The sequence below is a fragment of the Gavialis gangeticus genome, unplaced genomic scaffold (assembly GCF_001723915.1).
Source record: "Gavialis gangeticus isolate Ggan-Ray unplaced genomic scaffold, GavGan_comp1, whole genome shotgun sequence".
NCBI classification, from domain to species: Eukaryota; Metazoa; Chordata; order Crocodylia; family Gavialidae; genus Gavialis; species Gavialis gangeticus.
The window spans coordinates 1,060,192-1,076,207 of record NW_017728983.1 but is presented as its reverse complement, the minus strand read 5'-3'; the positions used below and the strand labels follow the sequence as shown (position 1 = coordinate 1,076,207).

The window sequence follows — 16,016 nt, the reverse complement described above, 5'->3', positions numbered from 1 at the left end:
CGGCCGGCTCCGCCATGGTGGCCGCGCCCCCCTCAGCCAGCCGCCGCGGCCTTCTGCGCCTGCGCGCCCGGAACTAGGCTCCCGCTCGCGTTCTAACGGGCGCGCTATTCGCCGCGCATGCGCGCTCTGCCGGAGCAGTGAGTTGGTAGCTAGACAAACCCGCACTTCCTCCTCCGAGCGCAAGTGGGGGCGCGTGCGCTGCTGATAGTCTTGGGCTAGTTGGGTTAAGCAGTGGCAGAGCCGGGCTGTGCTCCGCAGCCCTGCCAGTGGAGTCGGATCCAGGTCCAGCACGGGGAGCCCTAGGTTGTGCTACCCGCCTGTGCCAAGAATCACTCTATAGGGATGTATAGGGGCAGGGTCCTATGCACCCCGCAACTCCGGTTCAGCTGCAAGCTGCTAGGCTCAACCCGCACATCCCTGGGTGAGGGTAGTTCCCGTTCCTGCCCTCCTGTGTGGGCGAGCTGCTTCCCACAAAGTTTGTAGCAGGGGCTGCCTGGCCCGCTTGCTTCACAAGCGTAAAGTGCGTGATGCCTCCGCCAGGGACCACAAGCCAGCGGGCCCTGCGTCCTGCACTGATCCGGAGTTTTGTCTCCCTGCAGCCAGCTGTGCCTGTAGCACGGGTGTGACCTGGGTGTGTGGTGACTGCATGTCCTTGGAGCGTAATAAACAGGATCTCTTGGCTAAATTGGTCCGCTGACCGCGGGGCGCATCTCGTTCTTAATGGGTTTGGGTCAACAAGAAGCAAATCTGATTTCTGTAAACCATTAGACTCCCACAAGCACAAATTCAAGTCACCACCGTCCACTGCCCGCGTCTACGCGAGCCGCTAGAAGCGCAGTAGACTAGTGCATCACGGCGAGAGCTGTCAGTGTGCAGTAGAATTGGCCTGCTGCGCACTGTTGGGTCAGAATTAAGTCTGCTGCCAGTAGCGTCGATTGCAGCGCATTAAGTCGGTACTTGTTTTTCCTGAACTCAAGGCGCTGTAATTACGGTGCACGAATGACTGATGCGTCCACTGTTACACACCTGCACCGCACAGCGGCACAGCCGCGCCCCACCAGGTCCGCCCAGGCGCACAGGCTGCCAGCCACGAGCATCGCCCTGTCCTCTTTCCATTGGAGGAATTCGGCTTGTGTCACTTGCGAGTCGCCGATTGGTGCCTTGCGGTGGGGGGGCGGGCTTGCGCTCCCGCGCTGGGATTGGTTGCGCCTGCCAGGAGAACGCTTCCTGCGGGCCTGGAACGCGGAACCCAGTGGCTGCGCTGCAATTGGCTCGCGGGCTGCGGCTACGAAGGCGCTGATCGCTGACGACGAGGGCGGGGATTGGCCGGCTAGGCCAGCCGGGTGGTGAAGTGTGCAGTTTGGATTGGCCGCCGGTCTGCGCCGCGCTGGGCGCCCATTGGTCCGCGGCGTTCGCCGGGCTCTGCTTCATGTCCATGGTTACCGGCGAGTGAGGCCTGCGCCGCGGCCCGGCCCTGCCATGTCCCGCCGCGCGCTCGGTCGCCTCTGTCTGCTGCTGCTCTGCCTGCTCGGGGAGGCCACTGCTGGGTGAGTACAAGCAGCCACAGCCCCCACCTGCCGCCTGCCCGCGCTCTGCCCCCACCCCACCCCCGCTTCTGCCCCATCGGTTGCTCTGTGCTCTGCTTCCTGCCCTGTGCCCCCTACCCCATCACTTGCTCTTCTCTCGGCTCCCCACCCCCACTCCTGTATTGTGCCATGCAGCCTGCCTTGACCAATCGATTGCTCTGAGCTCTGCTCCTTTCCCTGTGCTCCCTGCTCCATTCCTCTGTGCTCTGCTGCTTGCCCTGTTTCTGCCCTATCCCTTGCTCTGTGATCTGTTCCCTGCTTTGCCTGATCAGTTGCTCAATGATCTGCTTCTCTGCCTGATCAGCTACTTTGCTGCCCTCCCTTTGCTCCCCTCCCAATCAGTTGCTTTGCTCTCTGCCCTGTGCTTCCTGCTGGATTGGCTCCTCTGCCCCTTGTCCTGTCTGCCCCCAGTCGCCTCCCCTATCTGCCCCACCTGCTGTCCTACACACAGGTGCTGCCCGTGCCACTTGTGGCACCCTGTAGGGCAGCTTGGCCACCCTTGGCCTACATATTCAGCATCTGCACCCAGGCATCTCTTTCTCTGTTCTGCTCATTGTCTCAGTCCCCAGGGCTGGGTACCCTTGACACCCGTCAATGCCTCTGGCCCATGGGCTTTGGGGTATTGAGAGGGTAGTATAGTGTGACGCAGGTTGCTTTCCCTGTTGCCAGCCTTGCCTGGTGAAGTATGTGGGGATGAAGAAGGGAGAAGCATGGGCACTGAATTGGGGACAGCACCCAGGCTGCAGCCTCCTGGATGCTGGTTGATGGGAGGCAAGAACGGTGCTTGTTAAGGCCCTGGGTTGGGACTCGGCAAACTTCTGATCCTGGCTGTATCAAGGATATCCATTTTGGCCGTGGGTCAGTCTCCATCACTTCACTCTACAGGGGACCCCAGGATATCCTTAGCAGAGCACTGAACTGGGGCCTGGGAGACCAGGGTCTGAATCTCAGTTCTGCCCTAGAATTCCTCTTAAGCCACCTGCTGAATCTGTTTGCATCTCAGTTCCCCCTTTTGTGAAGTGAAAATAACAGTGCTGACTGTCGGGAGGGTGGGGGGAGGAGAGGGATGCTTTGGTGCTTCTGAATAGTACACCAGGCTTGCACCCAAGTTGGAGCTGCAACTGAATGCTTTCTTTGTCCTGCGTTTCTCAGGAGGGATTTCTATAAGATTCTGGGGGTGTCCCGTGGTGCATCAATAAAAGATATTAAAAAAGCTTATCGGAAACTAGCCCTGCAGCTTCATCCAGATCGCAACCCCGACGATCCACGTGCACAAGAGAAGTTCCAGGACCTGGGTGCAGCCTATGAGGTCAGTGAGTTAACCAGGTACCTGCTTGCAGCACTAATACAAATCTCGCCCTTCCTGCATAGTTGGTGTCTTTGCTCATGTAGGAGTGCATGGGAAAAGGTCCTTTATATCCAGCAGTGCCCTTCCAGTGTGCATCAGTCATATATTTTAATGCTGATTTATAATGCCCTGGTGATAAGTTGCAGCAGCAAAAGGGACATGCCAGTCAAGTTTGTCTACCATAGCTGGGAGAGGAAGATTGCAGAAAGCCTCATCTTTGCTAATGGAAAATATGGGATTTTTATTTCCCCCATCCATGTAAGGCTTCTAGCAGTGGTCACAGGCCAAATGCTAGATTCCAAGTCTTATTTCCAGAGTTGGGTGATAGTGGAAGAGAAGGTAAGGAGGAAAGGCACATAACTCTTTCATTGACTGAGTTTGCTGATCCTTGGAGAGGGTTCTGGATACCTTGTTGTTTGCTAGGCATCCTGTCAGCAGTTACTTTTTCTGCAACCAGAAAGTATAGATCAGGGATCGATCTGCATCTGCACAGTGCTGCTTTCTATCTGGCCAGAGCCACAGGCCACAAATCTCTGCTCCCTGGAGCACCTAAGCCCACCTGTGCTTACCCTGCCTGTTGAGCCCTGCCCCCAGGGGCAATGGAGAAAGGCACAGTCTACAGCAAGGGTAAGGACAGGTGCAAGAGAGTGGCAGGGAAGACCCCAAGAGACATGGGTGTCATGACACAGCTGTGTGCCTCCAGTCCCCTGTGTTGTCCCACCTTGGATCTGGCTAAAGGCTGTAGGTCAACAGCCCCTGATCAAGGTGATTGCTGTAGCTGTTGCAAATGTCTGAGGGCATTAGGGTTGAGTATTTGCCCAGTCAGAAAATACTCAGGCAGTTGACCAGCAAAATGTCAAATAATGGACAAGTATTTTAAGCATTTATTTCTTGAAAAGTAGAGATACTTTAGTCTTCGATAGGTTAGAAATTTGTGCTAATTCCAAAAAACCAAGTTGGTGAACTAGTTTTGTGGAATAATGAAATTAAATCCTAAAAAAGGGTGGTGAATGACAACAGCTAACATTGTTAGATAAACATACATTTGAGACTGAACACTTCTTTTTCTTCTCCCTGGCTTTTATTCCCAACCCCAGGGTCAATCCAAACCTTTACAAATTAGGGGGGGAAAAATGAAACGGACATAAAAACCACATAGCAATTCTATACTGTTGGTTCCTACCTCAGCACAGAGTAGCTCCAGTGGCTCTGTGTTACTTAACACAGGAAGGGGGAGGAGACGAGATGAATTTGAGAGTCAGGGGCAGGATATGGAGCACTTCTCTGAAATGGTGTGTTCATATGTGAGTCCTAATTTTGGCAGGGCAGGAGGGCACGGAGACCTCAGTCCTGCCCTTGCTAATAGGTGACACTGTGATATTTAAAAAAAAAAAAAAAAGAGGAGATGGGTGGCATTCTTGGCATCATGCAATATTTGATAATATTTACCTGCAGTCAAATGATTTTATGTGATTGGTCTATGGCCTGACTTACCTAAGGAAATCTCTGATCCCTTGCTGCGTCCCCCTAATGAATTTGTAGGTGGCCACAAGATCACCTTTCAGCCTTCTCTTGCAGAGGCTGAAGATGTCCAGGTCCCTCAGTCTTTTCCCCCATAGGGCTTGTCCTGTAACCCCCTAACCATATGAGTGGCCCTCCTCTGGACCCTCTCGAGTCTGTCAACATCCTTCTTGAAGTAGGGTGCCCAAAACTGGATACACTACTCCAATTGCGGTCTGATCAATGCCACACAGAGGGAAAGTATCACCTCCTTGGATCTATTCGTCTTGCATCTGCTGACGCATGATAAAGTGCGGTTAGTTTTGCTGATGATTTCGTCAGACTGACTTGTTCATCTTGGAGTCCGCTGTGACTCTGAGATCCCATTCCGCTTCTGTGCTGCTAAGAGGGTCACTTCCCAGCCAGTAGATGTGCTGGATATTTTTGCACCCTAGGTGCAGCACTCTTCACTTGTCCTTGTTGTACTTCATCCTATTGTGTACTGCCCACTTTTCTAATATGTCCAGGTCTGCCTTCAATCATTCCCTACCCTCCGGAGCGTGCATTTCACTCCACAACTTAGTTCTCTGTCCAAGTTTGTGGACCATACGCTTCACACCTACATCCAAGCCATTGATAAAGATATTGAAGAATACAGGTCCAAGGACCGAAACCTGCGGGACCCCACTACCCACCTCCTTCCAAGTCGATACCAACCTATCTACTACCACTGTCTGGGTGTGACCACTAAGCCAGTTTGCCACCCACTGGACCTTGTTAACATCTGTCACAGCCTCATAATTTATTTATGAGAATAGGATGAGATACTGTATCGAAGGCCTTGCTGAAATCCAAGAAAAACTGTAGATCAGGCAAGTAAGAAGAGCTCTGTTAGTGATGAATGAAGATTGGAAAGACTCCATATGAAGTGGGAACTCTCCATTAATAGACTGATTTTTATCTTACCAACCAGAAGGCAAAGTATTCAGCATTTTGCCCCTGAGGTGGGACATGTGCAGGTTTTGTAAAGCTGCCTTTCTGATCCCATGATCAAGAACCTATAACATGTCTTCCCTCCCACTCTGTTAAAACATAGAGTTCTGAGGAAGATTTGCCATAACAAGGTTCAGAAAATAATGATAGCTTCAGGCTGGCTTTACCAGTTGTGGTGCTCTGCCCCGAGTTATCTGATACTCATGTCTCCTCTTCCACTTCCATATTTGCTTGCCTCATCTGTTGTAGCCAAGGCCTAGTGCTGTCTCAACCAATTATCTCTGCATACATCATCATGGAACCCAGCTGGGTGAGTTCTAGGGAAGATCCTGCCTGCAGGCACAATATTCATGCACAAATTACTGAGATAAGGTGTGAACTGACTGCATCTTGGCTAATTTACCATAACTGCATACATGTTCTTATCCTACACTAATGCCAGTTAGTTTGTCCCACTTTTTTGAGGGGTAAGCTACATCCTATTTACAGGAAAAACATGTGCATGTGACCAGTTATTGCAAAGTAGCTGACATGCAGCAAGCTTACACCGTAGCTTAGCTGGCAATAATTTATGTGCCTACGCTGATTCAAAGCAGAAAATTCTCCACCCCACAGATGGACTTTGCTAAATGAAAAAGTTGCTTTATAATCAACTCGGAATTGTGTTCAGGTGATTGGTTCCTCTCTCACTTGTGCTGGACTACTTTATCCTAAAGCACTGGCCTTTCAGTTAGTTCCACAATGGTTCCCATAGTTGCCATTTCAGTAGGTCACTTCTGTGTGGTCATTCACCACCCCCCTTCTCATTTCCCAGTTTAAGGTGCTACTTGAGTAAGAGAATCCATTCTATTTACCTTTTTTGCATACAGTGTGCCCCCAAAGTAAAACACTTCTTGTTTTTGGAAGGGAGAAATATTGTGGAAAAAATATTGTTTTTTTTCTGTTGTGGAATTGGCAGCACACTCCAGCCACAGCAACAGAGGAAGCATCCCTGGGGTTTTAACAGCTGCTTTTTTCTATCTACACTACTCCCTTTGCATCATTTGCTGATCACCAGAAAGGTGTGGGGTGTGTCCTGCAATAGAGACTGGGTTGCAAGCAGCAGCCTGTGATGGCAAAGTGAGGAATGTCATTGTTCTTTCCTGCGTCACATTTAGAAGATGACACACAAAGCGCTATAAGTGATGTCGGCAGACAGAAATGTCTGTGTGAACACTTAAAACTTAATAATTCCTGACTGGTATTCAGCAGTGCAATGAAAATTCTTTGAAGGGACACTGTTAAAATGAAATCTAGCTAATTTAAGAAGCTGTCGTCATTGCCATACATAACACAAGGACTTCTTTGCTTATTTATGATTTTACATCAGGTTTTCCTCCTTTAAAAAAGTTCTAACTATTGTTATTATTTTAAAGAACCCCACAAATTGGAATAGCATTTTTCTCCTGCACAAAATGCCATCAAATGCAAATAGATCCCATCCTATAAAGATATATGCCATATGAATAGTTCCTTAATTTTAAGATTAGCCATATTCACTAGTCTTTACAACTTAAAATCCTAAATATTGAAAGATTGTAGATAAACATTTTTGAGACAGAAAATGGAATCAAATTCAGCTACTACTTATTGTGAAAAAAATCACAGAAATGCCCTTTTGAGCTTCAGTGAATAATTTAATTTTCTTAAAAATTAATTTGTTTCAAAACAAGATCCAGTCTCTGAGACTGAGACTAGAAGAGTACTGTATTAGCAGACCAGGAGGGAATACTTTTGACTTGCTCCATTCACTTCTCCTTCTACACAGAGCTGTACACCAGTAGAGTGCTTTTAAAGTTATGCTAGAAGTGAAAGCACTAGGTGTACAGTGACTACAACTGCAGATTTTGGTTGTATAGCATTAATACTACTATCAGCACCTTTGCGAAAAGTGCAGGTGCAATCCATTTCTGTTCTCCAGGTCTTAACATCCATTTCAGAAGTCTTGCCTATATGTCACACACTGTATTTTTCTCAGGTACAATATTCATCCTTCCCCACAAAAGTTGGGTGCATGTTTAAGTAAGGAAGCTACTTCCGTCTCTGGAAAAGAAGGAAGCTTGGAGACACTGTGCATGCTATGCAGCTGCCAAGATGCAGCTGAGAGACTTGTGTCTGCTCAACAAAGTAAAGGGACAGAGTTAGCTGTTGGTAGTATCTTGATGAGACTTGTGATGAAAAACCAGCACTTTATTTACAGGAACTCAAGTAAAGAACTACTTACAGTAAAGAAAAAACTGTATTGTTTGCAAAGGTCTGAGGCATAACCATGTGTGATGTAGAGTTAAGTCCTTCTGGGAACATAGTATGTCTAGTAAATGCAGCATCTCAAGAGAGTCTGCTACACCAAGAAGTTCCTGATGCCACACTTCCTGGACATTCAGTATTCCCAGGAGGATTTACTCTGCTGTGGGCCAGATCTGGTCTCTTCACAGGCTGAATCCAGTCTGCAGGCGATAAGTTGCATACCTCTGGTGTACAGGGCTTACATCCCTCACTTTGTTCAGCCACTGGACATTATAAGTGCTGCCCACCAAGCAGGATGCTCTTCATTAGCCATGCTAGCAAGTACAGTGCAACTTGCCTTGCATAAGTATAGTCTAAAGACCATCTGAAAATCTGTTTCCATTTAACACATGTGTGTGACAGGACTTGCAATTTTCTAGGACAAAATTTGTCATATCCCAGTTCTGCAACTGCTGGTGCACGGTCCCCAGCTTCAAGGACCAGTCCGTGATGCAGAACTCCATGTTGTGCCCTTCCAACTTCCTGACACACACAGCCTGGAATCACAATCCTGACTTCCGCATCTACTGGCAAATTAAAAACCATGTGTGGTACAACCCAGTATAGGGCTGTATGACTCTTGCTTTACAGGTGCTAGGCAAAGGTAGTTAATGGACTTCCCTTGCCTAGCATCTGTAAACCCATGTGCCAGGCAGCCCCATGCTGGCTTTAAGTTTGCTGGGCAGGGGGAGCCCATTGGTGCCAAGCCACATGTTCAGTTTAAAGTGACATACAAACCAACCACAAAGATATTCCCCATGAACGACCTGGAAGATGGGATGGAGTGCACCCTCATAAATGATGGAATGGAGTGCATCCTCATCAGTGACCTGGAAGATTGGATGGAGTGAATCCTCAGCAAGTTTGTAGATTATAGCAACCTGTGGGGAATAGTAAATATGCTGGAGAGTGTGCTAGGATTCAGATAAATCTTAACAAAATGGAGGATTGAACCAAAAGAAACCTCATGAATTTCAGTAAGGAGAAGTTCAAAGTCCTTCGCTTAAGACAAAACAATCCCATGAACTACTACAGTCTGGGGACCACCTGGCTAAGGAGGAGCTCTGCAGAAAAGGACCTGGGGGTTACAGTGGATAATAAGCTGAATGAGCCAATAGTGTGTCCTTGTTGCCAAGAAGGCTAATGACATACTGGGCTGCATTGGTAGGAGCGTTGCCAGAAGATTGAGGGTCTCCAACTGGTGAAGCTATATCTGCAGTACTGCCCAGTTTTGGGCCACCCGCTGCAGAAAGGATGTGGACAAATTGGAGAGAGTCTAGTGGAAGGCAACAAAAGTGGTTTGGGGGCTGGGGCACATGACTTGTGAGGAGAGGCCAAGGGAACTGGACTTATTTAATCTGGGGAAGAGAAGACTGAGAGGGGGATGGATTTAATGAGCTTTCAACTCCCTGCAGAGTGGTTCAAAAGAGGAGGGAGCTGGACTGTTCGCAGTAGTGGTAGATGACAACAAGAAGCAATGGGCTCAAGTTGCAGCAAGGAAAGTTTAGTTCAGATATTAGGAAAAGCTTTCTCACGAAGAGGGTAGTAAAGCACTGAAGCAGGTTACCCAGGGAGACTGTGGACTCTCCATCCTTGGAGGTTTTAAGACCTAGCTAGACAACTAGATCATCCCAGCCAAGGCTTTGAGGCTGGTCTTTCTTTGAGTAGGGGTTGGACTAGATCAAGTTCACCTCCCAAGGTCCCTTCCAATCCTAGTCTTTGATTCTGTGATTATATGTGGAACATCTTCATGATTTCTTTGCTGTTTTGTTGCATAAGTTGATTGAACATATGGCATATACATTACCCTTTATCACACAATTAACACGTAAATTGAGTGATAAATGTAATGTCTGCCAGGGCCTGTGTTCTTGTTCTTTTTAAATCATTTTTCAGCCTGCCATAAAAATGCACTTTACCCTGTAATTTGGCTCTTGCCATTTTAATGAGCTGATTGTAAAATGGAGGTTTATAGCTCTTGTTAAAGGTGAGTCAGTTTAACTGGGGAGTCCTGGGTTTCAGTTTAACTGGGGGGTCCTGCCCATAATTAAAGCTGCCTTTGTCTGCTGCTGCTTGTTTATCACTTAGAAAAAATGTCAAATTTCATCTTAGTTGAGATACCTGAGTAACCCAATTCAGTTTTGAGCTAACATATATTGTCTGTTTTTGCTCACCCCTTGCAGGTACTGTCAGATGAGGAAAAGAGAAAGCAGTATGACACATATGGTGAGGAAGGATTAAAAGATGGGCACCAGAGCTCCCATGGAGATATCTTCTCACAGTAAGGATTTTTTTAGCCCTTCTAACTCCTCTGGAGGCAGGGAAGACCTATCTTAGGACACCAGTACTAATTCATGCACTTCATTAGAGCCAGATGCTATTTCCTGAATCACTGCCACCTTTTTCATGGTCAATAGATTGGTGAATCGGCATTGACCTATAGAAACAGATGGATAGTTGAAGAAGTATGACCATGAGAGACATCCCAGTTGTCATGTTCATGTCTGTATGCCATCCCTTCTTCCACAGAGTAGTGAACAAGCCTCTGTTCCCTCTCCGTCATAAACCAGCATTGCTCATTTGACATATGGATGTGGTAGCGTGGGTGATGTAGAATGGACTCTAACTGCATTGAAAATGCAGACTCTTCCTTGAATTACCTGGGGTATACATGGGATTTTTTGCACTTGCACAGATCATGCTTTTTAAGGGAAATTGTACTGCATTTGTCACTGTGTTTTCAGAGTAATTGCAGCACTTGGGCCATTATATCCTGATTTTGCTAGCACTTCAGACAGCAGCCCCTGTTTCAGTATACCCGTATATCAGAGCTGTCCAGCTTTGAAGCAGCCAGGGGCTGAATGGGACACGAGCTGCACTAGCAGGGGCTGCATGTCTGAAGGCTGCACTAGGGTGTGCTACAGGCTTTCTGGGCTATGTGTGGTATGGACACCTCCCAACCCTGTCCCATCTCGTCTACTGCACCGTGCCCATCCCCACCAGGTTCTGAGGTTGAGAGCAGCCCGTATTGACTAGTTTGCTTGCAAAGCATGTTTTGAAAGCATTTAGCATGTTTGACAGAACAGCAGCCAAGGATGAGGGTTTGATTGTTAGCGTTCAGTATGCTATGCAGTGCATCTCACACGGTGACAACAGGAGTCTTCAAGCAAGCCTGTTGCTATATTAGCCTTTGATGTGTCGTAGCAAGTATAGTCTTTGCTTCTAATGTTACGTGTTAAATTAAAGTTGCATGTTAACTTAAATTTCATCCTAACTTAATGAATGTCCATTACTCTGTAGCTTTTTTGGGGACTTCGGTTTCATGTTCGGAGGAAATCCTCGTCAACAAGACCGGAACATTCCACGAGGAAGTGACATCGTTGTGGACCTGGAAGTTACACTGGAAGAAGTATATTCAGGAAACTTTGTGGAAGTAAGTAACTTTGTGGGAGTCTCTTCACAAAACTGTTGGTATTATTGATGGCTGCTAGCCTGGCCGTTGGTGGGCATGGTGCATTTGTATTTTAAAAAACAAAAGCATGAGTTACTTGCTACCAGAATATCTGATAAGGGATACAAACAACACATGTTTGGAGAGGATACTGAGACTTGCTAACACCTGAATAAGTGTATTGCTTGTTGGCTTCTTCCCAGCCCCTGAATGTTTGACCACAAAGAAATACTTTTGATTGCATTAAAAAATGTATCTAGAAGGAAAATTTTAACACTTGGCATTTCTGAAACATTGTGTTCTGGTGTCATCCTTGCAGAAAAGGGTAAATTAATCACCTCACTGGGGCACTTAGAGTCCAGTCACATATCTGTGATGGATTTCTGTCCTGTCTTGATTTCTGCTCCACATAAAACCAAGTTGTTGCTTCTAAAATACTGGATCAGGGTGACCACCTTTTCAAAAGGGGAAAGCGGGATGCATGCCCATCTTACCGTGCCAGCATGGCTGGACCAGAGCCAAGTGAAGCAGGGGTGGATGCGGGCTACCCGCTGCAGGCTTCAGGTTTCCCGCGCTACTGCTTTTCTTTCAGGAGCTCCATGTGCTGCCTGGGTGCACAACTATACCACCAGGGCCCCCAGGGGTAGGGTAGCAGGGCAGGGAGCCCTGAGCCCACAGTGGTCAGCCCACATCCACCCCACACACATTTTGGGGGGCATGTGCCCCCTGTAGCTCCATCCTGCTCCCAGCCCCATGCCCTTGCCCCACTCCCTCCCTCACCTTGGGGGGGGGCCTCAATCTTCCCCCTCCTCCCCCCCCAACAATAGACTTACCTGCAGGGAGCTGCTGTCCAGCCTGCCTGGCTGTGTTTCTGGTCACATGCACATGTTGTGGGCATGCACATGCATGCAGCATGCCCCTGCATCCCACTCCTACAGCCCCTTGCAGGCTGGAATGCTGCTAGCCTGCAAGGGGCAATCCACCATCATGGGCAACTGGTTCCACCTTAGGCGGGGCGGGGCACATGCCCTCCCAGGGAATGGGGGGTCCCCCCATGGCCAATCTCACCGGGGGGTCCCCCTGTGGCCGCTCCCTGCCTGGCGCTTGTAGGGGGGGCACGCACTGTTGCCTGCAGCCCGTCGCGTAAGCAGTGAGTGCGGCCAGTACCAGGGGGTGCATGTGTACTCCCGTGCATCCCCTATGCGTTGCCACTGCCCACCACTTCCTGTGGATCCCTGTATGGCACTGCAAATCCAAGACAAATTCTGTCCCAAATCATGCAACCCAGGACCAGGACTTGAGGTTCCCACCCAATTAGGGACAGATGGTCACCCTATTCTGGATACTGATCTTTAGACTAAAAGCACTGTGCAGAAAGTAGTATTCCAGATGGGCCAGTGTGAAACAGTAGAAAGCTGCAGGAGAGAGACTAAACACTGAGCAAGAGATGCAGGGTTTATTTAGCTGGACTTGGGCTCTTGACATCAAGTAATGCATCTTCCAACAAAGCAGCTGTCACCCTGTTCATGTAATTAAAGCAGGAGGTTAGAGGTTCTTTTTACCCAGCCAAATACCTGTCACAATATACGGTCTAGATTGTGTACTTAGTAAACACGTGGTGCTCTCCTTTAACTAGTCATGTCTCTGCTGGTAAACCATTCTGTTAAATTACAGGCTAAATGCTGAGTTAAATGAGAATTGTATTTTAAGCATCTGTGTAAAATGGGCAGCTTAAAACTATTTTCTAAAACAAATACAGTGCAAGTTTCATTATAGGTATTATGCATGTAAACTGTAAACCCTAGTGTCTAAAATATAACCCAGTTATGGCTGAATCTGGAGGTAAAACTTTAGCTTTCTGAGTCTCCCTGGGCTTCTGGTTTTAAATTTTAATTTCTTCTTATTATTTTTTACATTTAATGTCCTTGGGTTTCTTTGATATTAAAAAAAAAAAAAATTATTGCCCATTTGAGTGAATTAGGTATTTGTATCCAATCCTGTCCTCAAAAGCATTTTCATCTCTATATAAAAATCCTGTCTGATTTTGAGCCCCATGACAAAAATGAAAGATTTTAAAATACCAACAGGAGCTTTGCACCTTGATGCATTATAAAAAAAGAAAAATACTATATTTGCACAGCATGCAGCCTTCAAACATTTGTCTTCAGTGACAGATGCCTCTGCAATAGTTTGATACTTTAAAATAACCACATACAAAGCAAGAATTTGTTAAAAATGCATCTGATTAGGGGGCAACTTTCTACTTCCTGCATATGGTGCTTTATTCAGCTGCCCAAAATACTTAATCTTTCTGTCAGATGCTTCAGATCATGACCTCTTCCATTTAGAAAGGTATAAAGCATCTAGGAAACAAATGTGAAAAAGCAAAGTAACAAACAGAGGGCCTTAGAGCAGCTGCTCTGGTATTTTAGTACTTCCTGTATGTTCAGTAGGAAGCAGAAAACTGAAGACTGGATTTAGGAATGCATTTCCAAGAGCAAAGGCAGTTAGAATTTGAAGAGCAGCACTGATACCTCTCAGTTATTTACAAGGGCGTAGAGCTCAGAACTGTCTGAAGTATCACTGCCATCTGTCTTTGATATATTTTTCCCTTGCAGGTTGTTAGAAACAAGCCAGTAGCAAGACAAGCACCTGGCAAGCGGAAATGCAATTGTCGACAGGAGATGAGGACCACCCAGCTTGGCCCTGGGCGTTTCCAGATGACTCAAGAAGTTGTCTGTGATGAGTGTCCCAATGTCAAGTGAGTATGAGATTTCTACTTTGTATGAAACTGGCTGAAACCGAAACTGGCCACTAGATGGGGGAAGAACATGTGTGCCTCTAATAGTTGAACACTTTAAAATAACCCAATACAAATACATATTTTTTTAAAATAATGCTGCTGACTTTAGAGGGCAGTTATCCTTCTACTTACTCAAACCAATCTATTGCTAGCTGCAAATTGGCAGGAATCAGCAACCATGAGTAGCAGGTGACAGCTTTGTGAAGGAGAGTGAAGCAAATATACCTCACCTGTAGCAATGGTGTTGGTCGTAGACATGTTGGTCTAAGATAGACAAGTTTCTTTGGGTAAATTTTTTTTGGCTAAATCTGATGTCCTTTATTAGACCAAATCTGATTATCTTTTATTAGCACATCTAAAATAAGTTAGTCTAATAAAAGATATCAGATTTACCCAAAGAGCCTTGTCAGCTGTAGCAAGACTTTTGACATGGTCTCCCATGACATCCTCACAAGTAAGCTGAGGAAATGCAGTTGGGACAGAATTACTGGAAAGTGGGTACATAACTTCTCTGGATAATCAGACTCAAAAAATAGTTGTTGAATGCTCAAATGTCTCGCTCCAAGAAGGTATTAGGAGGAGGAACCCAGGGGACTGTCCTGGGCCTGGTGCTGTTCAGTGTCTTATTCATGATTTGCAGCACAGAATTGAGTATACACTTTGTAAACTTGCAGGTGACACCAAACTGGAAGAGTAGCAGATACTTTTGGAGGACAGAATTAGCTTGAAAATTATCAGTTGGAAAATGGTCTGAAAGAGATCAGAAGAAATTAAGGAAAGACGAGTACAAAATACAGCAATTAAGATGGAACAAGTACACAGCTAATGACTGACTAGACCAGGAGTGGGCAAAATGGCAGATCCAGCCAGCAGCTAGACTCCATCTCCCAGCAGCCCCCGCCCACATCGCTGCAGCTGGTTTCCCTGGACACCCCAGTCATGGCAGTGCTGTGATAGTGTGTGGGCAGGGCACGTGGCTGGGCAGGGAGCTGCTCCACAACCAGGGGTGGGATCTTGCAGTGGTGATTAGCGTGGTCCAGAGCTGAAACAAAGCCATGATCCACTGCCTGCATGTCCCTACCCAGGGCATGTGGGCAGTGGATCACAGCTCTGCCCCAGCTCTGGACCACACTGTCACCGCTGCAGGATCCTGGCCCTGGAGCAGCTAACTGGGCAACTGCTCCACCACTCTTGGTGTCTCCATTGAAACCAGCCACAGTGATGTGGGCAGGGGCTGCTGGAAAGTGGAGTCCACTATAGACTGGACTTTGCCCATCCCTGGACTAGACTGTTGCTGCAGAAAAGGACCTGGGGGTTATAGTGGACCATACATTGAATGTAAGTCAATGTAGTATTCTGCCTCCCCCCCCCCCCCAAAAAAAATCAGTTGTATACTGGGATGTATTAACAGGATTGTCTTATGAAAATCATCAGAATTGATTCTTCCACCCTGTTCAGTGCTAGGGAGGCTTCACCTGGAGTATCGTGTCCAGCTTTAGGCATTGCACTCCTAAGAAGTTGTGAACAAATTGGAAGGAACCTAGAAATGAGAGGAACAAAAATATTTAGAAGTCTAAGAAACATGACGTGTGAGCAAAGGTTGGGATTATTTAGTTTGGAAAGAAGACGGCGCAAGGTGGTTGATTGCTAGTTTTTGAATAGAAAAAAGGTTTGTTATAAAGATAAGATGATCACAGGGGACAGGACAAGAAGTAATAGATTTAAATTGCAACAATGGGAAATAAGCTTGTATATTAAGAACTTTTTAACTATACAGGTGGTTAGGTAATCCATTCTAGAGCTTAGATAGGTTATGGAATCTCCATCATTTAACCTGTACATGAAACCTTCTGGACTCTCAGGACAAATGTTTGGACAGAAACAATGGTGCCTTGAGAAGGTTCAGATAAGATGACCCTTTCAACCTTATGTATTTTTTTTTTTTGTCATGTGATGCTCCTTTTTGCATGAAATAAGCATACTACAAGGAATAGCCATAGTCTTGATGCT

The 16,016-nt window shown here is 46.8% G+C and overlaps 2 protein-coding genes across 2 annotated transcripts in view; one reads left to right on the top strand and one right to left on the bottom strand.

Annotated features, from left to right (window-relative positions):
* Positions 1-1,437, bottom strand: part of TBCCD1 (TBCC domain containing 1) — a 26,873-nt gene extending 25,436 nt beyond the window's left edge. Inside the window, exon 1 of the mRNA XM_019512498.1 lies at positions 1,027-1,437. Within this exon, the coding sequence (XP_019368043.1) occupies positions 1,027-1,437 (411 nt within the window). The remainder of the gene's footprint in view (positions 1-1,026) is intronic.
* The window catches only part of DNAJB11 (DnaJ heat shock protein family (Hsp40) member B11), a 31,664-nt gene continuing 17,048 nt past the window's right edge, over positions 1,401-16,016 (top strand). The window contains exons 1-5 of the mRNA XM_019512798.1: positions 1,401-1,547; positions 2,739-2,895; positions 9,936-10,033; positions 11,053-11,185; positions 13,822-13,964. Coding sequence (XP_019368343.1) covers positions 1,480-1,547; positions 2,739-2,895; positions 9,936-10,033; positions 11,053-11,185; positions 13,822-13,964 — 599 coding nt within the window. The 5' untranslated portion in view covers positions 1,401-1,479. The remainder of the gene's footprint in view (positions 1,548-2,738; positions 2,896-9,935; positions 10,034-11,052; positions 11,186-13,821; positions 13,965-16,016) is intronic.